The sequence below is a fragment of the Phodopus roborovskii genome, unplaced genomic scaffold (assembly GCF_943737965.1).
Source record: "Phodopus roborovskii unplaced genomic scaffold, PHOROB, whole genome shotgun sequence".
Classification (NCBI taxonomy): Eukaryota; Metazoa; Chordata; class Mammalia; order Rodentia; family Cricetidae; genus Phodopus; species Phodopus roborovskii.
This window is the reverse complement of record NW_026126543.1, coordinates 422,349-445,789: the sequence shown is the minus strand read 5'-3', so window position 1 is coordinate 445,789 and position 23,441 is coordinate 422,349. Positions and strand designations below refer to the sequence as shown.

The 23,441-nt window shown below is 41.8% G+C and overlaps 1 protein-coding gene across 15 annotated transcripts in view; it reads left to right on the top strand.

Annotated features, from left to right (window-relative positions):
* The window catches only part of Trpm3 (transient receptor potential cation channel subfamily M member 3), a 484,509-nt gene extending 476,774 nt beyond the window's left edge, over nt 1–7,735 (top strand). For 13 of the 15 annotated variants that reach the window (XM_051200140.1, XM_051200138.1, XM_051200137.1 and 10 more), the window contains 2 exons: nt 716–848; nt 5,379–6,950. In XM_051200140.1, the coding sequence (XP_051056097.1) occupies nt 716–848; nt 5,379–6,831 (1,586 nt within the window). In that variant the 3' untranslated portion in view covers nt 6,832–6,950. Of the gene's footprint in view, nt 1–715; nt 849–5,378; nt 6,951–7,317 lie in introns of those variants that run through there. The other 2 variants (XM_051200144.1, XM_051200151.1) reach the window with 2 other exon arrangements.
* The last annotated feature ends 15,706 nt before the right edge of the window (nt 7,736–23,441 follow it).

Here is a 23,441-nt window from a genome sequence, read left to right as displayed (position 1 = left end):
CCTTTTGTGTGATGTTGTTTTCAAAGTCACAGAATAGTTGTCGAGGCCCCCATCACCAAATGCTTATGTTGAAGTCAGGAAAAAGAAAGGAAGCTGAAAAAAATATAGAAAGAGTAACCATGTTTTTTTTTTTTTTTTAAATCAGGAGCAAAATCTCTGTTGGACACACCATCCTTCCATGCAGTAGATTTCTTTCATTTCTTGATTTAAACTGAGTCTTGTGATTGCAAGTAATTTCAGGGATGACGAGGAATGTGTTCATTTGGCTTCCCTACCTCTGTAGTGGGGGGGGGGGGAGACAGGGAGAGAACTGGGTTGCATAAAGATTATTAATCAATAATGTTGACATGTCACACTACACAGCCCAGAAAATTTGGAGCCTTTAAGAAATATCATACTCCCAGATGCTTTCTTTCCCTTGTTTTCCCCATGCTGTCAGTACTGCTGCTTCCTTAATTAAGCCCAGCTCCTATGGTACCCAGGAATACCCAGGTGGGCTCCAGAAACCACAACAACTACAGTTCAGGAAGGAGCTGGTGTTTCAAAAGGCCTAATTAGATTTGGATTCTGTCTGGAACTCACAATAGAATCTGGTAGACTTCCCCCAGCCTGGATTTCTTTAAAATAGTCATTAGGCCACAGACCAGATGTTGTTGCAGTCCCTGCTCTGTCTCATGGCTCTCTCTTTTTTTTTTTTTTTTCCTCTCCCTCTCAGAACTCTTCATAACTGATGATGAGCTCAAGAAAGTACACGATTTTGAAGAGCAGTGCATAGAGGAGTATTTCAGAGAGAAGGATGATCGCTTCAATTCATCCAATGATGAGAGGATCCGGGTGACGTCAGAAAGGTGTGTTCGCTGGCTCTGCCTCACATCGATGCTTCCTACCACTGTCCATGTTACCATATGAATTAATTCTCACATATCCAAAACACAGACCTCTTTTACATATTTTTACTGCCCAAGAAAACACAGACATCCTGAAAGAGATCATTGTCTGATGAGTCCACAGAATAAGGTCCAGACTTAAAGACCCTGGACTTTTTCAGGACAAAGTGAAAGCTCCTGCCTGGACACAGCATTGGTGAGTCTAGGACAGATCTGTCTTGGACCAGAAACTGGAAAGTTCTGTCCCAGACATAAAGCAAAGAAGGCCCAGCCCCAACTTAGTCTTCAACAGGTTTATGTTTCATACTATAGATTACTGAGTATTCTTACCCAGAAGAGAAAAGCCCCATGCCTTCTAGAATAAGCAAGAGCAAGGGTTCTGTCAATCACTGAGAATAATGATTGGTATTTTTCCAAGAACTGTTTTTGTTGTTTTCCTTTTTATAGAAAAGATTAAAAATAAAGAAATCTGTACAAATTTTTCTATCCAGGTTCATTTATCACTTAACAAATGGCTTTGAGAGCCAAGAGATCTATATGAAAACTCTTCTGCACAAACAGGAGCACCTGGGCTCAGGTGGTAGCATCTATATCACAAGACAGGCATGGCCTTGTGTGCACCAGTGGCCATGGTGATGCCAGGGGTAGGGACAGTAGCATTACTGGAGCTTGCTTAACTTTAAAAAAAAATGCAAGGTCCAGATTCAGAGAGAGATCCTGCCCACTCCCCAGAAGTAATGTGCAACACACACATGCTCACACATACACACTCACCACAGAAATTTTGATATCAAACAGTTCTAAATCTGGGCAACCACTCTTACATTTTCTTGTGTCTCTTACGTTACTATAGACTAATAAAACCACCATTCCCAGCTGGTATATTCATAACCCAGCTTTGGGACTAGCTTCCAAAAGAACACTCAGAGAGTGTCACAAAGAACTAATGTAACTACACTTTAACTGTTTATACTATAAAGACAGAAAGAACAAATGGTAAATCGTGTAGGACATCATAGACTGGTAGCTGCAGTCAGCGTGCATGGCACTTCAAAGATTTAAAGGGACTTATTTCTAACCTTCATGAAACAGCACTTTGTGTGCCCACATCAAAGAGTCTTTATTAACTGTGTAGAAATCACATAAATTGCAATTTTTTTGGCCCCTTTCTCTTTCTTTTAAAACTGCAGACTGTGTATGTATGTATAATCATGTATGCCAATGAGTGGTTGTATCCATAGGTACCAGGCCAACATTAATAAGTGTTAAGGGTGTGCATGGATTTTACTCACCTCTACCACTAGAAAATAGAGATATGCTATAAAGTAGTTCTCTGGCAAACAGAGGAAGGAGATGATATTCCAAAGCTCTCTCTCATTCTGAGGCCTTGGAAAGCTGTTTATGAATGGACATACAGCCGTGTGCTTCCAGAAAATTGTGCCATGTGGGAATATTACCATAGTTGAGACACATTTTCTCAGCATATGTCTTCAGGTCTTTCAAATGCTTTTTGAATTCAGAAAAACTATAGGCCTAGTAGGCAAAAAAAAAAAAAAAGAAGAAGAAGAAGAAGAAAAAGGAAGGAAGGAAGGAAGGGAGGAAGGAAGGAAGGAAGGAAGAAAGAAAGAAAGAAAAAGAAAAGAAAAATAGGCAGGATGGGAAAGGCATATTAAGATGCCAGGAAGTCTTTGCCTCTCTGAGGAAATAGGATAGGGAGGCCCAGATGCTGGCACACATGAATATACTATGACCATGTCAACATCTCCTTCTGAGAAACCCAGAAAGAAACCAGTCTCTCCACATCAGCAAACCCTGCAGGACTGCTCCCTCCCTTGGCCTGCCAAGGTGGCTTCTCAGAGTGTTAGTGGAGTGAGAAGGTACCAGGGATGCAAAATGAAATAAAATCCTGCTCTCCTAGTTCAGGGGCAATAGGAAGACCAGGCCTCAAGAACCAGCATGGCCTCCTGAGCAAGCTCAGGGCCACAAGCCCAGTCCTCATTCTGATTCTGTGGCTTCTACAGAGTTTTGGAGCTTTACTGTGGTTATTGTTGGGTTCTTCGCATCTCTAAGAAAACCAAAAACTAGCAACTTCCAACAATGGGATGATATGTAAGCACAACAGAAGTGACTTGGATGCATTGGGAACCCACCAAGAGACCAGGGCATCCAAATTGGTTACATCAGTATCCTCCAGGATATGTCTGTTCTGAGTGGAGTGGAGGTTCATATTATCTGCCTTATCCACAGCCTCTTAATGGAGACAAGGAGAGCTGGGGGGAAAAAAATCTCACACACATGGGTCTGTGTGTAGATACATCAGTAGGAATGATTATGGTTGCATTTCACTCCTGATTGTACAGAGTCCATATAACAGAAAGAATATTATGTAATTGTACCCTTGTGTTATACAATCTGAGTGAAGGGATTTGAAATCAGAAGAACTAAGAGTTTTTTCCCTTTTCGTGAGCATGTGCCACCTCTCATCTTCTCTGTACCCTGTTGTCATCACCTTCTGAGTTAATCTGAAATGAACCACTTTCCATCTGGAGATGTGAGGGGCGGAAGGAAAGCTAAAGACAGGTTTCTTTCCATATAACATCGTGATTTTCACAATGACCTTCTTTCTTTAACTTAGTCACTGTATGTGTCTATCTCTTGAGGATTCCTATTGATTCATAAGTTCTTATCAGCTGTGTCTGCATTCTGTTGCTTAAGCTATTTGACCATAATCAGTGCTGGCTGGCCACAGTCATGACTGAATATGTTGGTTGTGTGTGTGTGTGTGTGTGTGTGTGTGTGTGTGTGTGTGTGTGCGCACGTGTGTGTGTGTGTGTGTGTGTGTGTGTGTGTGTGTAGGAGTAGCTTCTTTTTTCCATCATGTACATCCAGGGGTCAAACTCGGACAATCAGACTTTACCTGCTGAGCTATCTCACTGGTCCTAAACTTTTCAAGGAAAAAGATAAGTTTAAAAGAAGCTGTCTAGTTACAGAATAAACTTAAAGTTAATTTGACTCAAAGCTCCTTGCAGTTAGGTCCATGTCCCCATCATTAGTCTACTGGATGGCTAGATACTTAATCATACCCAGAATGGTGGATGAAAATGGGTTAACACTGGCCCTCCCTGTTTTCTACAAGATTTAACATACCAACTGCAACTGCATAGGAGCACAGAGAAGTAGTAAGAATTGGTTAAAAATAGTTCTTGAACTGCGTGAAGTGTGTTATGCCTCTAATCCCAGCACTCAGGAGGCAGAAGCAGGCAAATATTTGTGAGTTCAAGGTCAGCCTGGTCTACATAGCAAGTTCTAAGACAGCCAGAGCTATAGAGACCCTTTATGTACGTATATTAGAGACAGAGACAGAGAGAGAGAGAGAGAGAGAGAGAGAGAGAGAGAGTTCAGCCCCTTTGCAGCTGGCTGCCAGCTCTAGCTCTGTTAGCTCTGTTTTCTTAGTCTGTGATGCTTTGCTTTTATGGTTCCCATCAGAACTTTTCTAGTGTACCTGGAGAGCCTCTTCCCTCTGTACCCCAGCTTCTTTTTACTCTCCCTGATTCCTGGGTCTGAGTCCAGCTGAACCCCCCCCCCCCCCCGCCTCCTTAAGCCTCAATGCTTCTGACTTTCACTTTCTCCTTTTCTCTGTGATCCAGGACCGTAATTCTGAAGACAGTAGACAAAGAGGCCCCACCATCCAGGCCATGGTACAGACATCTCTCAGCCCTTAGACCAATGATCACATGTAGTTATGCCAAAATAGGACCATTATCCCCTTCAGATATCAACCCCCTGTCCACTGGGCTCCAGAAAGGATGACAGAAGAGTAACTACTCTGTTCTTTACTACTCTTCTAGCACTAAATACTTCTTGGTAGCAGCACCTAGGGTACGCTGAACTGAAGCTAAAATCCTCTGGATTATGGCAGGCATGGAGGAGCTTGCCTGCTGTCCCAGCTGCTTAGGAAGCTGAAGGGAGAGTATCACTGGGAGATAAGTCCAGTCTGCGTAACACAGAGAGACATCTTTTCAAAATTACTACTAAAACTAAAGAGAACCCCTGGATGAGGTCATTTCCAAAATGTCCTCCAGCACAAAAACATTCAGATCCTGTGATTCAGCCCCTCCCTTTACCCATAACCCCTGCACTCTCCCCTTTAGCCCCTCCCTTTACCCATAACCCCTGCACTCTCTCCCCTTTAGCCCCTCCCTTTACCCATAACCCCTGCACTCTCTCCCCTTTAGCCCCTCCCTTTACCCATGACCCCTGCACTCTCTCCCCTTTAGCCCCTCCCTTTACCCATGACTCCTGCATTCTCGCCCCTTCAGCCCCTCCCTTTACCCCATAACCTGTTACGAGTAGGTTTTAACCGCAATAATAACCCCTGCTGATTTCCTCTTGGAGAAGAGCACAGTTTTGCCATTTTCTAGCTTTATCCTCTAACACCCCCAGCAGAGGAGCCTGGCCCAAGTGACTCTTACTCTCTGCTTCTCGGTACAGGGTGGAGAACATGTCCATGAGGCTGGAGGAAGTTAATGAGAGAGAACACTCTATGAAGGCTTCACTTCAGACTGTGGACATCCGGCTGGCACAGCTGGAAGATCTCATCGGGCGCATGGCCACAGCCCTGGAGCGTCTAACCGGTCTGGAGCGGGCAGAGTCCAATAAGATCCGCTCAAGGACCTCCTCAGACTGCACAGATGCAGCCTACATCGTCCGCCAGAGCAGCTTCAACAGCCAGGAGGGGAACACCTTCAAACTTCAAGAGAGTATAGACCCTGCAGGTGAGGAGACCATGTCCCCAACTTCTCCAACCTTAATGCCCCGTATGCGAAGCCATTCTTTCTATTCAGTCAATGTGAAAGACAAAGGTGGTATAGAAAAGTTGGAAAGCATTTTCAAGGAAAGGTCCCTGAGCTTACACCGAGCTACTAGCTCCCACTCAGTAGCCAAAGAACCCAAAGCTCCTGCAGCCCCTGCAAACACCTTGGCCGTTGTTCCTGACTCCAGAAGACCTTCGTCTTGCATAGACATCTATGTCTCTGCCATGGATGAGCTCCACTGTGATATAGACCCTCTGGATAATTCCATGAACATCCTTGGGCTGGGCGAACCTAGCTTTTCAGCTCTAGCGCCTTCCACAGCCCCTTCAAGTAGTGCCTATGCAACCCTTGCACCTACTGACCGGCCTCCAAGCAGGAGCATTGATTTTGAAGATCTCACCTCCATGGACACTAGATCCTTTTCTTCAGACTATACCCACCTCCCAGAGTGCCAAAACCCTTGGGACACCGACCCTCCAATGTACCATACCATCGAGCGTTCCAAGAGTAGCCGCTACCTAGCAACCACACCTTTTCTTCTGGAAGAGGCCCCCATTATAAAATCCCATAGCTTTATGTTTTCTCCTTCAAGGAGTTACTATGCCAACTTTGGGGTGCCCGTGAAAACAGCAGAATACACAAGTATTACAGACTGTATTGACACAAGGTGTGTCAATGCCCCTCAAGCGATTGCTGACAGAGCCACCTTCCCTGGAGGTCTCGGAGACAAAGTAGAGGACTTATCTTGTTGCCACCCTGAGCGAGAAGCAGAGCTGAGCCATCCTAGCTCTGACAGTGAGGAAAATGAGGCCAGAGGCCGGAGAGCTGCCAATCCAATCTCCTCTCAGGAGGCTGAAAATGCAGACAGAACCCTATCCAACAACATCACAGTTCCTAAGATAGAGCGCGCCAACAGCTACTCAGCAGAGGAGCCAAGCGCGCCATATGCACATACCAGGAAGAGCTTCTCCATCAGTGACAAGCTTGATAGACAGAGGAACACCTCAAGCCTACGAAATCCCTTCCAGAGAAGTAAGTCCTCCAAGCCGGAGGGCCGAGGGGATAGCCTATCCATGAGAAGACTGTCTAGAATGTCGGCTTTCCATAGCTTTGAAAGCAAGCACAACTAAACCTTCTTACCGTGTGTTGCAGGAGGCTCGAGAATCCAGCACTAAAATTCTCCCCATATCCACCTTGTTCCCCCTTCCTTGAGTTATACCTGCTTTACTCTTAGCTGAGCAAAACAATGCCTTGGGAGATGTTAACTCAAAGGTAACCTCGGGCCACAGGTCAAGCAAGCATTCCATCTGGCCCAGAGCTAAATAACAGGGTTTTAAGGCATGTTCACACTTGTTGGGAAGGGAGGGGACAGAAAGGGCTTAGAGATGAGTGTGTGTCACCAGGCACCACAGGAGGCCATGAGCTCTGGGGAACAACCGGGTTCAAGCATTCTCCATACCAGCAGGCATCTTGGGACTCCTGCCTTGTTATCGAGTGTTGAGGAGACAGGGCTAAATTGCAAAATGAGATAAAGTAGCCAGCATACAAGATGTGATATTCTAAACTTCAATTCTGTTTTCTTTTCACATTGGTTCCATCACTGGTGACTGATGAAGAACATCCTTTTTATTCAGTATAAGCCGGCAGCAAGCAGTTCTACCTAACGTCCCACATCCTTCTCATGCCAACTTCTGTAATTGGTCATTATAAAGAAAAACAAGGTAACAGTCATATGTACAGTTCACCTGTCTCTTATATATTCACTTCTGGTGCCACAACTGTTTATCTCTTTAGAAGAAAATAAGGGAACAGAAATGCCTTTTTTTTTTATTTTTGTCTTGCAATCAAAATGAATGAAGAATTGATGTTGAAAGCAAAAGTCATATGATTTATAATATACCATGGGCAATCAAGTATATAGTCAAGCAAGCTCAGGATGAATGTAATTAGATATTTTATATTTTTAAGTTATTTTGTATCTCACCTGTCATCAGTGAATTCACTCATCAAATATGTAATGTTGAACTTTAAGAAGAAGAAGAAGAAGAAAAAAAACAGTGGGAAGAACTAACACTAAATTGCCACGTGGGATATTGTTAGAGTCTCACCATTCATCATGTGTGATGCTGCTGTGTGGCCTTCATCATTTGCATGTCTCCACTATGTCCTCTGAACACCTCCAAGATGTAACTGCCAAATTTCCACACCACCCATCATGTGACCATTTTGTATTTGAACACATAGTTATATGTGGATATTTTCATATGTAGTATTTAGCCATCTACTCTGGGCTCAGCGTAAATTTAATCAGAGTTTTTCAAGGGCTGGTATCTTTTTTATGGAAATGTTCCAAAGCACTTTTGTTTTTATTTTACTTCGTTTTTGAGACACAGTTTCTCTGTGTTAACAGCACTGGCAGTCCTGAAACTCACTTTGTAGACCAGGCTGGCCTTGAACTCACAGAGATCTGCCTGCTTCTGCCTTCCTAGTGCTGGAATTAAAAGCTTATGCCACCACCACCTGGCTTCAAATTACTTTTTAAGGAAGTTTAAAAACCATAAATAATCATAGACTTGACTAGGGGCTTGACATCAACCCAAAGCCATCAGTTGCAGTCAGACCATGAATATGTTTCTTATTTACAGAGCTCTAATAAAAGATGCAGTAGGCCAAAATAGAAAGCAAATATACCATATACATACAGTTCTATAGTCTATGCTGCTTATGTATACATACACATACACAGAAACATGTTTGTATAGAGTGATAAATAGACACAGAGATTTCTTAAGAGACTTTGACTTCCTATCATCTGAAAGTATAACTAAGATTATTTTTGTAATATCGAAGAGGTTTCACTGGAAAAAAAATTCACTGTGCTATTGGGCCCACTGTTGAAATTATACTTTCCAGAAAATCTCTGTCATTTTATTCTTTCCTTACACTGAACAAAAACTGTCAGCTCAGCCCTGCCCTCTGCCTCCTTCTGTTTGGAAGCAGCCACTGTCGTGACATCTCTTTCACTCTGGTTTCTCTGACACGAAGCTATTACCACAGAATAAATCTGAATAGATGTGTGATTGCAAGCCAGTTTGTATTACACAGTCTAGAATGGAGGCATAAGTCTCTATATTAGAATCCAGATTTGAAGTGGGATGAAGAAATCTTGACCACAAGACTTTGGATTCCTATTTGGATCATTGAACATTTTAAAATAAAGTCTTTAAGAAAAATTATTTGGAGCCAGGCATAGTGGTGATGCACACCTGTGACCCAGCACTTGGAGAGAAGAGGTTGGAGGGTGAAGAATTCAGAGTCAGCCTCTGCTATGCATCATATTCAAGGCCAGTCTACTACATGAGACCCTGTCACAAAAAAAAAAAAAAAAAAAAAAAAAGAAAGAAAGAAAGAAGACTGTTTTGAACTAGGGAACTCAGTGGCCCAGCACTTGTTTAGCATACTCAGAAGGCCCAGTGTTCAATCCCCAGTGGGAGGGGGGAAGTAGGGGAAGAGCCAGAGGAAGGGAGGAAGACAGAAAAAGAACATGATTTCATGCCCCTGGCTCCATATGCCCCCTGGTTCTTTTAATTGTAGCTGTAAGTATCAAGATGTATCTCATTTGGTAAAATCAAGTCAATCAGTCCCTCACAAAACCTCTAGGCTTTAATTTTTTTTTTTTTTTTAAGAAACAAACTTTTCAGCTGAAAAAAGTGGCAAGTTCAAGCTTGGAATTTAGGTACGCCCAACCTCTTCATTGATAACTGTGCTAGAGACACTTTCTTATTGATGATCTCCTTCCCAGCAGATATATGTTGAACCTAAAAGTAAATCATTTAACTCTAAGCTTCCTTGAGCCATGAATCCCTGGGAAAACCTCATGTAAACTCTGAGTCCTCTACCCACTCACCCACCCCACACACACACACCCCAAGTTCACTTCCATGTTAAGGTACAAGGTAACTTTAAAAAGGTTCATGATTCCCCTGGTTCCACAGTGACTGGTGAGGATAGGGACCTTGTTCATCATCAGTCAAGCTGGAATATACACTTGTAGACAACTTACCTGTGATTCTCCAGAAGGCCAAGTCTCAGCACTTCTGTTCCTTAGAGTAGATATGGTTAGCTGGTTACCATTACACTCTAACATTTTCATGACTTTGAGTAGCAAAGCATCCTCAGAAGCAAAGACTCTGAGTGAATCCGTAGAGGAGACCAAGGAAATGAAGTAATCATCTGTGACCATAGAGCAGGGTACCAAGCACCCTGGGGCCTGGCTTGGGATCTCGTTGAAATCAAGGGAGAGAAAGGACAAGCCTGAGTGTTTCTGCTTGTTGTGATTGCCTGAGAGAAAGAATGTGACCTGGGAAAGGAAACATTTTGCAGTCCTGAGCTTTTGTTCTGCATGAAAATTAAGTGCTAACATCCATGATGAAGTGTGTGAAATCTTTAAGCCAAACGTAAACAACTTCAGACACAAACTGTGTAGGCCTCATAAGCCATCTCTTTCCTGTGCACATGCTTGTATGTTGTTTTCAACTCCATCTTCCATTTCTGGCTTCTGCGCGCACCAGTGTGGCATTGATTCTGTGGCCTTGCACAGACAGCTTGTGTTCAGCTCATTTGTTCTACATGTCCCTGACGGAGGAGACCTTAACTACCCACTTTGTGAACTACACCGCCAACCACTAAGGAACCATACATAAAGAAAGTCATAGAGGGCTCAAGAAAGAGATAGCTTATTTAATCGTCTGCTTCATAGGTGCCAATTTTTATATACTGCGATGTGTAATGATTTGTTCTAAACTGCTTGCTTGTTCCTTTGGGGAAAGAAATTAAGATGTTTTATAAAAATGGCCATATTTTATATTTACGGTTAGAAACTGATAGGTTTGAGTGGAGTGCTAGAAAGCAAGAGGGTTATTGTCATGGCCTGTTAGTGTGTCTGCAAGCCCAAAGGAGGACGGTCAGAGTGTGGCACTTTATAGAACTGGGTTTCTTTAAAGTTGAAGCTTCCAGGGCCAGATATTATTTAGCACTTTGAAAGTTTCCCCTAAAATAAATATATACATATATATATACATACATATACCCGAATAATGAAATGGGAGGGGGGTGTACTTGTGAAAACACAAAATGTGTTTCTTCTGAATGTTACAAATGTACTTTTAAAATTTGATTTCTATAGATAACATTATGGTAGATCACTGGATAGTACGTTTCTTTCTCCTTTCTGCGGCTGTATGGTCTAATCTTCCTGGATATTTGAGCTATTGTTTGATTTCTTTCAAGACAATTATTATCCAGTTATCCACCATGCTATATCTATAGGCTATGCCATGAGACATGTTGGGCAATGCTGTATTATAAAACACATGTAAACCTATCTGTAACCTGTGTTTAACCCAGCATAGTTGTAGCATGTGGTTGTATTAATGAACGTTACAGGACAGCTTTATAATCATTTATGAATCTGTAACATTCAATAAAGAAGCACATGTGGCAAGGATCAATTATGCTCCCATTTCCATGTTATTTAGCAGCTCCGGTAATGGGCATTTTAGTTCCTGGTCTACACTTTGTTGTTCACGTGCCTCAGACTATTGTAAAATATTTGTATAAGCTGATGTGCATCTTCTACCAGGCCCCGCTAGCTGTGAGAAGCAGGGTATGGTTCTGTGATGGACAAGCTGGCATGTTATGCAAAATACTATCTAACAAGTGAACTTAAATACTTTAAAGTCCAGTTGAATTAGCTGTTTGTTTACGCCTGCTGGTCCCATGTGGAAGCAGTGTACAGTATTTTATATATATATATGTTCATTCAGTAACGCTGTCTGTTCTAGATAAAATGATGCTTATGTTTAGGCGGCTGTATACTTGGCCTAGATATTGCATTCAACTCAGTAATCTTTACAATAACAATGTGACTTGACTGAAGTAATCCCTCTCTGAACCCAGTCTTAATTTTGTGTTGGCACAATGCACGTTGTGCTGTATGAGTTTCTTTTTGACTCATTTTAGTGCATTTACATCATTTTTCTCTTGTCTGCTGCAACCCTTAAACCAGTTAGGGACACACTCAGATTGTTGGGCTTCTTAAACTGGGTCTACTTTCAGTTTTCAAAACTGAAAAACAAGTAATCAAGGGTTTTTTTTTTTTTTTTGTTTTGTTTTCAATTTTGTAAAGCTCTGAACAAATAATATGAAATAAAGTATCAACTGCAAGTTGCAATAGCTAGGGGACCCAAAGATGGCAAGCCAGCACCACTCTGGAGTCCCAAGGTCTAGGTGTGGGGGCATCTGTGATATATGAAAGACACATTTTGGATTCTTTAGGGCTTCCTGGGTGCAAATTGCTAAACCAGAGATGAAAGCCAAAGGTCCTTGGTGGCAGGACAGAAATGCACAGATCGCTATGAGTGAATGGTCCTGAGGTAATGGATGAGAACTCCCTTCTTGTCCTGGGCTTTCATACCCTGTGGGTGAGCTGGGCCCAAAGGTGGGAACTGGGTGATTGTTTGATGAAGCACCAGGTGACTCCAAAGTCTTTAAAGAAGTTGCTGTTTCATTTCTATAAGCCATTCAATGTCTGGAAAGGGACGGATCCAACTTGCACAGTCTAAATACTTCCAAGATGAGCAGGGAAACCTTTCTCTCCACCAGCTTTGCCCTGTGCTGTCTCTTGTTTCTACAAGTCAAGCATCCTGTCTCTCAGACTGGAGTCAATAAAAGAGGGGCTGGCTCTGATAAAAGAAGAACAACTTTTTTCTTTTTCAAATTCATGTTAGTGTCACCTTTGCTCTCGTGACCTCTTTGCACTGATTACCCTTAATAAAAATCAAGATATACTGATCTCTGTGTGTCATCTATGTGGAGGTCTAAGAGACCAGATCATCCAGATTAATCAGAAGAGGTGTACCTTTCCTAACTTTCCTGGAATAACTGGTCACCTTCTGCTGGCAGCACATGGAACCCCACATGGAAAGTAAGAGGACAAACATCTATGTAGATGAGATGCCCATAGACTCTGAGGGGCATCAGTGCCAGCCATGATTCCAGTCCCTGGAGAAGGCAGATTGCTGAAGAATGGGAGGGACAGGGTGAGATCAGCCTTGGGCTTGGGGGCACAGCTTTTTTTTTTTTTTTTTTTTTTTTTTGTCCCTTTTCTTTTTTTTTTTTTTTTAGTCTAAACTAGCTCCTTCCCCCCCCCCATGTATGTGAGACCAACAGACTCACCCCATTACCTCATAATCATGTGGACCCCAAAACAGTAACCCCAAACATCAACTATATGACTGTTCTGAATTTGACCCAGGTCTGATCTTCCAACTGACTTTACCTCCTCCCTCTGCCAAGTTCCTAGCATGACATGGCTGCTGTGGCACGTGTCACATCTGATTCTGAATTGCCCATCTGAATCCTGAAAGGCTCTCTCCATCTTCGTCCAGTCGCCTGCCTCTCAACGAAGGGATTACAAATTCAATCCAAGACCCAGATCTAGAACGCAAAGGAATAGGCCTAGGCAAGACATTGCAAGCAGGACATATACATCCCACAGAAAGATTAAAAATTGGAATCTTCAACCCCTGTGCTAGCCACATACATGTCTACCAGCAGTATTCTCAATGGCCATGTTTGGGAACCTCTGATTTGGAGCCAAGCAGGGTCTGATTTATGATTCTGGAACAGAGAGCAAACCCATCAAATGCACTCAAGAACTTGGAGTTGGGAGAAGCATCTCACCCTATTTGGGGTGACTCCTGTATGACTTCCCTGTTTGTTGATTGGCATGTTTTACTGGATCTAAACACAGGAGAAGTGTGAGGAAGACTATGAGGAAGAAGAATGTTATAGCCCGTAAAGACTTGCTTCCTGTCACTGGGGCACCTGCCCTGAGTTTATATTGCTGCTACCACTGTGTAAGACAGTCCGTGTAGTCAGTACACTACCCTCATAGCCATTTCATAGTCTAGCACTTAGACTGTCACTTGTAAATGCTCTAACCATAGTTTATAATGGGGGAAATTATTCAGATACCATTTTTAAATGAATTCCTATAAATACAATGATTTTGAAATTGGGTTTACTAAATATACATACATCTTTTCCTTCTTTCATGTATGATAGAAAGAGGTTTGCATATCTACTGACACTATGGATATATATATATATATATATATATATATATATATATATATATAGGCATTGTTCTTTTTTAACTGTTACTGGATTCACAATGCACTTTGAGCTTGTCTGTTTAGATATATAATTTGAAGCAGAAGTTGGCAGATACTATAGGCAAAGAACTTTCTGGAATTTCTGTAACAAATGTTTTCAATAAAAAAAAAATACAAATAGTTCAAAACATGACTCAGAGTTCCTTGTGCATTTATGTGTCTGCTCTCCACCATTCTCATGCTAAAAAGTCCCTGGTGGTTCCTAGGGAATCATTATCCAGAGCTCCATGAGTTACTCATTCTGGAAAAATAGAAGTTACAAATTATTCAACTATGGGATGTGTTCACCAACAAAGAATGGATATTATACGCCAATGTGGTTGGTGTGTGTGTGTGTGTGTGTGTGTGTGTGTTTAATTTGAAACATTTTCAAATTGACAGATATTACATTTAATTCTATATATCTGGTACCTCCTAAGAAACATGAAAATCTAACTGTAATAGACTTAAAATATTCCCATACAACTGAACCAAATAGTATACCATATCACTTCAATGGGAGTTCAGATTCTCCAATACTTCACAGTCCCTACCTCTCCCTACTGCCCCTCACCTGATTTCCTTCACTTGTTGAAATTTCCTGGAAGGCCCATACAAGCACTGGAGTGTCAGGACTAAAGGATGTAGAAGGCTAGCAGCAAGTTTAGAATACTGAAATAGAAAAGACTTGGGGTAATAATTTGTTTGGGGGAAAAAAGATAAGAGGACCTTATCTTTGTTTGGGAGGGTTTGGGGGGTTGGAGGGGAGTTAGAGACAGAATTTCTCTGCGGCTTTGGAGCCTGTCCTGGAACTAGCTCTGTAGATCAGGCTGACCTCGAACTCACAGAGATCTGCTGGCCTCTGCCTCCCGAGTGCTGGGATTAAAGGTGTGTGCCACCAACACCTGGCTTGAGGACCTTATCTTTGAGCTAAAAATGTAGAACAAGTGTGACTTCATTATCCCATTTAAAATACATTATGAAAAATATTCATTAGATTGGCTTACAGCTCTGACTGTAGATCCCATTAAGGACAAGCAATAGCTCTTGCCTTTATAAATGATTTACTTTTTAAAAAGCATAGAAAATCACATTACAAAATATATACACACTCATACATACATTCATTTGAGAGGGCCTCACTTTGTTACACAGGCTGACATAGAACTCCTGGACTTGAGCGTTGCCTCGAGCTTCTTAGTTAGCTAAGACTACAAGTGCATGCTATTGTGCTTAGTTATTCCTTTTATGAAAAATAATTTGTGCCCAAAAAGGTACTGATATGAATTAAGTAAACTAAGTCCATGTTCTTGTGAGGCTTTATATACAGCTGTGCTGAGAGTGGGATCATATCATTACCATTTAGTTGCCCAAAGAATAAAGCCTGAAAAAAATAAGTCTAGAGATTTAAAGGAGTGAATGCTTTATGTCTCAGGAGAAGAAATGTTCTCCTGTGGGGGCAGTGCTACATTGGACTGAGCCTTGCCTATTCAAATCCTTTGTAATGGAAAGAAACTTGTTATGCTCTCGAACTCATAATACACGTAAGCATTCAATCAAGTACCCTGGAAAATTTCAAATATAGACCAGCATGGATCTTGAATGATATATGATGCAAATGAGAAGAATAAATTCTGCAGTCATAATTATCATTACTTTTTGTAGATGTTACCTCACTTAATTGAAAGCCAGAGAACCTGGTCTATCATAAAAGGAAAGTCTTTGAGAACCACATCCTTATCACTGGAATTTTTAATAATTATTTTTTTACCTCCCTAAATCACCGGTTAGTTGACTTTTACCCAAATGTTTCAACTCATCACTGTGTTAAAGTTCAAGCCATTCCCTCGAAGTTATGGCCTGTATTATGGTCATAATCTTTCAATATATTGTTGAGATAGAGACTAGTGGTACCCAGTTATCTTAGAAAGACTGTCACTTGACATCAGAATTTTGCTCTATTATGCTCTGTTTCAAATATTAAGCACCCATTTTCAAAAATTAGATATATTAGTTTTCTAGAACTTCCTTAAAAATGTGGCATAAACGTGGAAACTTAAACAACAGAAATTCATCATCTCCAATTTCTGGAGATTTTGAGTCCAGTGACGATGTCAGTAAGTTTGTTCCCTTCAGAGGACCTGAGAAAGACTCTTCTCCACAGTCTTTGTCTGCTTTGTGGTGTTTTCTGACACTCATTGGAATTGCTTGGTTACAAAAGCAGCACTCTAGGCTCTGCTTTTATGTCACATGATGTTCTCCCCATGTTTTGTCTCCAAATGTCTCCTTTTTACAACAATACAAATCCTGTTATATTAGCCCCATCACCTACAATGACCTTTTTTTCCCTAATAATGTCACATCTGAAGTACTCAGGACTAGGACATCCACATATGGATTTGGGGAAAGAACAAATTCAAACTGTAATGGTGAGTGAATTTGTACATAGGTTTATAGAGGTCATTGCTCTTTCTCATGTCTTTCAAGGTAAAGAAAACAGAATTCAAGAATCAATCCAAAACAATAAATGGGTTAACTAAAAGGAGAAAAAAATGATAAAACAATTATACCAAACATGAAGCTATTAAACTTTTAAATTTTCATGTCTTGACATGAAAATCCATTATTGTTATATTGGTTTTTTTTTTTTTTTTTAAAGACAATATAGGGACATTGGGATGGCGCAGTAGACTTGCTACACAAGATTGACAACCTCAGTTCAATCCCCAGAACCACATACAGGCAGAAGGAAAGACCCAACCCTTGAAAGTGTGCCTCTGACCTCCACACATATGCCAGGGCACATAAAACCCACACTTTCACACATACCATACACACAAATAGTAAGAAAGAATATTTAAAGGAGCTACATAGTGAGTTTGAGGCTTAACTAAATAATATATATAGTAAGACCCTGTTTCAAAATTAAAATACATTCCTATGTGGTGGCTCATACTAGTAATCCCAGAACTCAGGAGGCTGAGTAAGGAGTGCTCCAAATGTGAGGCCAGCTTGGGCAACTGTCTTACAAAATGATGCTGGTCACAGTGGTACATGTCTTTATCCCAACACTCAGAAGAAAGAAGCAGGCAGGTCTCCATGCTTTTGAAGAAAAATGGGTCTTCATAGAGTATTCTTGGCAGTCAGAGACATACAGTGGTACATATCTTAAAATAAATAAACTGAACCCATCATAGTGGTGATGATAATAATAGGTGCTGAATATACGGTAGCAATAGCTGGGTGATTGAGCCCTTGACTAGTATGTACAGGCTCCGTGTACAAGGTACAGTGCATTCCCAAGTACCCCTCCCCCATACACACACACACACACACACACACACACACACATATCAGTACAGGGGAGAACATATTGTTTGATCCCAATTTCTGTAAAAATCCAAACAAGATATAAAGATGTTGATATATTTGCATGTAAGTCATGAAAAGACTGCAGAAATGCCTCAAAACATAGTAAAGGTTTCATAATATAACTTTTCCTCTTGAAAATTCTAATGTGTAAGAGGAATCAAAGGTGACCTGAAGCTGGGTGGCACACACCTTTAAGGTTTCCTTTACTGCCTTTGTGTTAAAGTCCATTGTAGGCGTCATCCAATGATCACAAGGCTTCCAACACAAGCCATCTCCTCCAACAAATGGTAGTTAGAAGAAAATGGGAGAAATGGTTTAACTACTAATGTCAGGAAATTATCATTTAAGGCATAAATATAATCAATGCCTTTTGAGCAGTTACTTTGTTCCTATGAAAGAACTGAAATTTTTATTAAAAAGGCAAGACAGTCATGACTAAAAAGATAATTGCATGTTTTCATTATTTAATTAGAGCTGTTGAAAAAAATGGGAACAAGCAGCCTAAGTATGGCTCATCAGCATTCAAAGCACTCAAGTAGAAGCTAATGGCCCCCGGGAAGACAGTGCGTGGACGGTTTCCCACATTTAGGTGGGAAATTAGACTACATAACCTATTCTGAGACTGGAGAACAGGACTAGAAAGTCTTCAGAATTAAGAGGAAAGAATGAACCCTAGCCTGGCAGAACCTAAAGGAATAAGTAAGACTAAGGATTAGGGTCAGGCATTCCCAAGGCTAGAGTCCCAGGAAAAACAAGACACCACCATGAGAAAAAATAAAACCAATTCCTGGGGAGCAGTAGGAAGCTACCCTGCTCTGTTTGAAGGACTTACCACCAAGAAACACTGTTAAGTACAGTGGCAGCTGCAATTCACTCAATCCTTTCAACATTCCTATGATGTTGGCATTGTTATTCTGTCCTGGATAGAGAAAAGGAGATTCATCATTCCATACAACAGTGCCAGGTTAGCTTCTTCCTGTGACAGGAAGAAAGTGGCTGAAGAATTCTAGACAGAGCATGTGGCACATGACAGTATGGCTAGTAGCAGAGGGGGCAGTGGGACCTGCTGAAGGACTCCCTTCCAGGCAGGAGTGAAAGGAAGCTTCACAGTGCAATTTCAGAAATGTCCCTTGAATGACTACCGTTTGACAAACACTGACCAAGTGCCAACCGCCCTTTATTAGAAACAGCACCCTCTCACTCACCTTTCTGGTGAGCTAAGTCTTTCTCCGTAGAAGTCTATGCTTGAGTACATGCCCAAGGCCTACGCCTCAAATGCCTGCTTTCCAGTAGCATTTGTGCCATGGAGAACAGCTCTACACTCCGACTGAAGCTCTATCCTAGGCTTCCGCATTCTTGGCTTGACAGGCTTCACTCGTCTAAGAGTGCCAATCAGCTAGCCATGGTGGTGCATACCTGTGATCCTAGCACTTGAGAAGAAGAGGCAGGAAGATGGATCAAATTCAGTTTGGGTTACATTGTGAGATCAAAAGACAATAATAATCATGGTAGTAGTAGCAATAAAAGTATCAATTAGTTCTCTTGGAAATTGAGACTAGAGATGGTACAAAGGGGCAAGCTGGATAATAAAAGTGCAGCCCAGAACCTTGGGTTGTTAGCACTCATGCTCATACAAGTTGGTTAAATTGCAGAGGGAATCAGTCTGCCAAGAACAAGAGAGAGGAATATAGTCACAAAGACAGGAGCAGATGTAGGAACCAAAAAGATTCTAGATTCTTCCTGAGATGTAGCTATAATCCCACATTTAGGCTCTAAAAAACATAGCAGTAGCCTTAAAATAAATACTCTGTCACACATTGAATTATGTCCCCGAAGATACCTTTGTTCTAATCCCCAGAACCTGTAGCTATTAACCTGTTTTGTCAGGGTGAGTATCCTGAGATGGGGGATTGACTCTGGATTATTCATGCTGGTCTGATTGGAAGGGGAGGGGTCAGAATCAGAAGACCAGGGACAACAGAAGTAAACTGGAGAAAGGGCCAGAAGCCCAGGAATGCAGGAGGCCTCTAGAAGCTGGAAAAGATAAGGATTAGACTCCTCCCTGGGAGTCCCTGGGAGACCTGCTGCCATCTTGGTTTCAGGTCCTTAAGATGCATCTGAATTGATGGCCTGCAGAACTGTGACAGAGCATCACAATGACTTCTCAAAGCAGCAGTAGGGAATGGACACACTGCAACCAACCCGACACCCAGCATCTTTAAAAGTGAAGCTATAGTGTGTAGCCTTGGAAATCTTACTGCTGTACATTTGTCTTTGTCTTTGAGATATGTTCTAGCCCAAGCTGGCCTCAAACACATGACCCTCTTGGCTCAGCCTCCTGAGTACTGTTAAGACATATGGTATTGAGCTGGGTATAGTGGTACCTACACCTCCAAGCTTGGGGCTTGGAGGGAAACATTGGCTTAATAAATGTATACAATGGTCAAAAAAAAAAAAAATCCTGGATTCAAGATGAGGGGAAGACAGTACCATTTAGAATTATTAAAATAAGGATCTATACCCTTCAAGCTTCATCATCGCTACTTCTGTGGAGCATTCTCTAACCCACCCCAATGATCTTGCCTTGCTTCCCAGCCTTCAGGCCTTACTTCTATCCTCTGTTCTACTGCTGAGTTTCTTTGTCCCTCATCCCTCTCAAGCCAGTCCTTGGAGACAGACCCTTGGCACATTCTTAGGGCTCAGATGAGAACCTGATACTGAATGAATAAAGAAATAAATGCATATTTCATCTTAGGCCCTTGGCCAATTCCCTACTGAGTAGCACTAACACATGTCACCATATGAACCTGATTTTGCTAAGCACCATAAATAATATAAACAAACTTCCCTTGGGTGTAGCGTATGCTTTTAATGTACATTCATATTTGCAATGGATACAGAGCCAAGTTGGAGGAACCAGGGTGGGATTCTCAGGAAGAGTGAGATTTGAACTTGCATATTTCAATTGTGAAGAATGGGTGGAATGCCAAGGTAAGGAGAAGATTCAATGACAAAGGTATAACCTGGTTTTTTTCAAAAGTCTTGACAGCATGAAGATGCAGCAGACCCTGGAAGGTGATGGGGGACTCACTGGGGCTGGAGTACACTCTCCAATGTGTGGTAAGTAAAAAAGGACAGGTCCAGAAAAGCCTGATCTAGGCTAGAGCTAAAGATGACTCAAAGGGGCAAACAATAAAAGAGCTAATGTGGGAAACAGACAAGACTCACCAGTGAGATAAAAGGATTGCCGAGTGTGCTAAATGTAGAAGAAACTTCTGGATGAACATAATAAAGCAAGAAAAGACACTCACCAGTAAAAAGGGGGAAAACTGAAGATGACACCAAGGTCTTAAGTCTCAAATGTGACCCTAGAAATATAGAGGGGGAAATTGTGTATTGTTACTATGAGCCAACACACACACCCCCACCCACAGATGAGTGATGATACAAATAAACTATGAAACAAAGTCAAATGAGTAAATTAAATGAAGAAATGATGACAGTCCTTGACGCAAAAAGTGACAAAACAACACAAGAATAAAATCAAAGATATTTGAGACCTTTCACTTGAAATACAATCTGAGCTGAAAAGTATTTGAGGACTGTGGCCAAGAGCGCTTTAGTCACCAAGGCATTCTTCCCTGTGAGATAGTTTGAGCAAGCGCTCTGTGAGCCCTTAATCTAATAGCAACAGAAAATGTAAAATATGCAACAGCTGTCCCTCTGTGGCATCTCAGGCATGCTGTGAAAGCTAACTTGGCCATGGAAGAAGATATAGGAGAGTTTCAATGGAAGGCCCCCATATCACTGGATGCTCATGAGCAGCTGATAGCAAGATATGCTGATTAAGAGACTGGAGAACGAGAGCAGCAAGCCACACAACCCAGAGCCATCCCACCTTGTAGGAGAGGCAGCCTAGGGACCCAAAGGGTCCTTCCCTACAACACCCAGATAAATGCCTTCCCAACATGATCTAAATTATATTGTTCTTGCTTATGGTTCTGTTCTCTCTGTCCACCCCCTCGCCCTGTCAAATTCAAGTTCATTTTAAAAACTCTGGTTTTTGGAATTTTTGCTTACTTTTATTTTTGTTTTTTAAGATAGTATCTCTCTGCATACATAGCCCTGGCTGTCCTAGAACTCCCTATGTAGCCCAGGCTGGCCTCAAACTCAGAGATCCACCTATCTCTGCCAGTATTAAAGGTATGTGCCACCACACCTGCTTACCTTGTTTATTTACTGACCACACCATGTCCCATTCCCTAAAGTGTTTTCCCTGTTCCACAAATAAAATTGATCTCTGGCATCCCTTGTGTCAGTTCTACCAAGGGACCCATTTTGCTAAACAGGACAAATGTAGACTAGGTAAAGAGAAGAGTGGATGATGGAATGGAATGTTAACACACACAGGCGCGCACACACACACACACACACACAGAGAGAGAGAGAGAGAGAGAGAGAGAGAGAGAGAGAGAGAGAGAGAGAGAGAGAGAGTTTTGTTTTGTTTTGCTCCTTTTTCATTGTTTTGGAGTCAGGGTTCTCACTCTGTAACTCTGGTTGGTCCCCAAACTTACAGTGATTGTTCTTCTCATGTTTTCTAAATGCTGACATTACAGACATGAGCCACATTATGGCTAACATCACAGAACATCACAGATGCTTTTCATAACTTCTTTTCCTTAGAGTTCATAAAAATCCCAAGCATAAGAAGACAACTGATGTAGCCTGTCGTCACTGACTTCTGGAGACTGGAAGAGCTGGGTTTCTTGTTGTAGGCTTTCAATCAGACTTGTCTCTGCTTTCTGGGCTTCTAGGCTGAAAATAAAATCTCCTGTGGTTCAGTTTTATTCGATCAATTTTGCTGGGTCATTAGCTCAGTCTGCAGTGGACCAAAAGCAGGTCAGCTCTGTCATGTTATATGGGCACTTCAAAAAATTCCAAAAACCAATCTGATCACTTTTTTAACACATCCTCTCAATTCCTCTGTCTGCTACAGAGGTTTACAGGTTGGACTAGGCCCATGATTCCTTAAGTTCTTGATTTATCATCATTTACTATGATGTGCTGAAAGCTAGGAACACTTAGGGGGTTGTGGAGAGCCAAGATTTGTACAGCTATTTAAAGAAGATCAAGCTCATCCACAGAATAGTTCAAGCTCATCCACAGTCACCAAGGGAAGACCTCTGGGAAGCCCAGATTAAGACACAACAGGACCCCTTGCAGGCTGTCAAATGGAAAGTACACAGTCACCTGGAGCCTCTGTTTGCAGAGGAGACCCAGCTGACAGCTGTCTGCATCAGTACCACAGACAGCAAGCACAGCATATACTCAACGCTCACCGCTCTCCGCAGATGCTAACAAACACACCAAAGGAGACAGTCGGACCCCAAATCAAGCAAGTCAAGCTATTCCTGCTGCAGGCAGAGGGATGGTCTGCACCTTCTAGGTCTGCTGGAAAAAATAGAGGCTGCAAATGAGAGAACGGTAGTCACCTCAGATTGTCTGGAAAGCTGTCTCCTGCTCCACCAGCTGAAGAGACTGGCTGCTAATAGGAACACCACCCTTTGAAAGCAAGCAGCCTTGCCTATCACAGCTCCATGGAGTTGATACATTGCTGTCACAAAGGATGCTCTTAGTGAAGAGAATCCATGTGCTCAAAAGCTGCTGATCCGTGTGCACAATTGTCACGTCTCTTGGTTGTTCCAGGGAATTCTTTGACTGCCCCAACGTTATCTTGCTTCCTCTATTTCTTTTGTTTATCCATTTGAATGGGTATGGGTATTTCCCCTGCACATATGTCTGTGCACCAAGTTTACACATGGTACCCAGGGAGTACAGAAGAACAAGTTAGATCCCCTGGAATTGGAGTCACAGATATTTATGAGCTGCCATGTGAACATGTACTAGGAATCAAACCCAGTCTTTTGAAAGAGCAACCAGTGTGCTTAACCTCTGAGTTATCCTCCAGCTCCTCTATTTCCTAATTATAAAATTGTTGAGCACACATAATCACAGAAAGATAAGAAAGTGTGCATCTACACATCCTCCATATATACAACAATCATCAACATTTTGCTGTTTGCTTCTTCCATCTCTATAAATTTCCTTCTACAGCCATACTAATCAAAGCATTTCACTTCTGTAGACTTGAA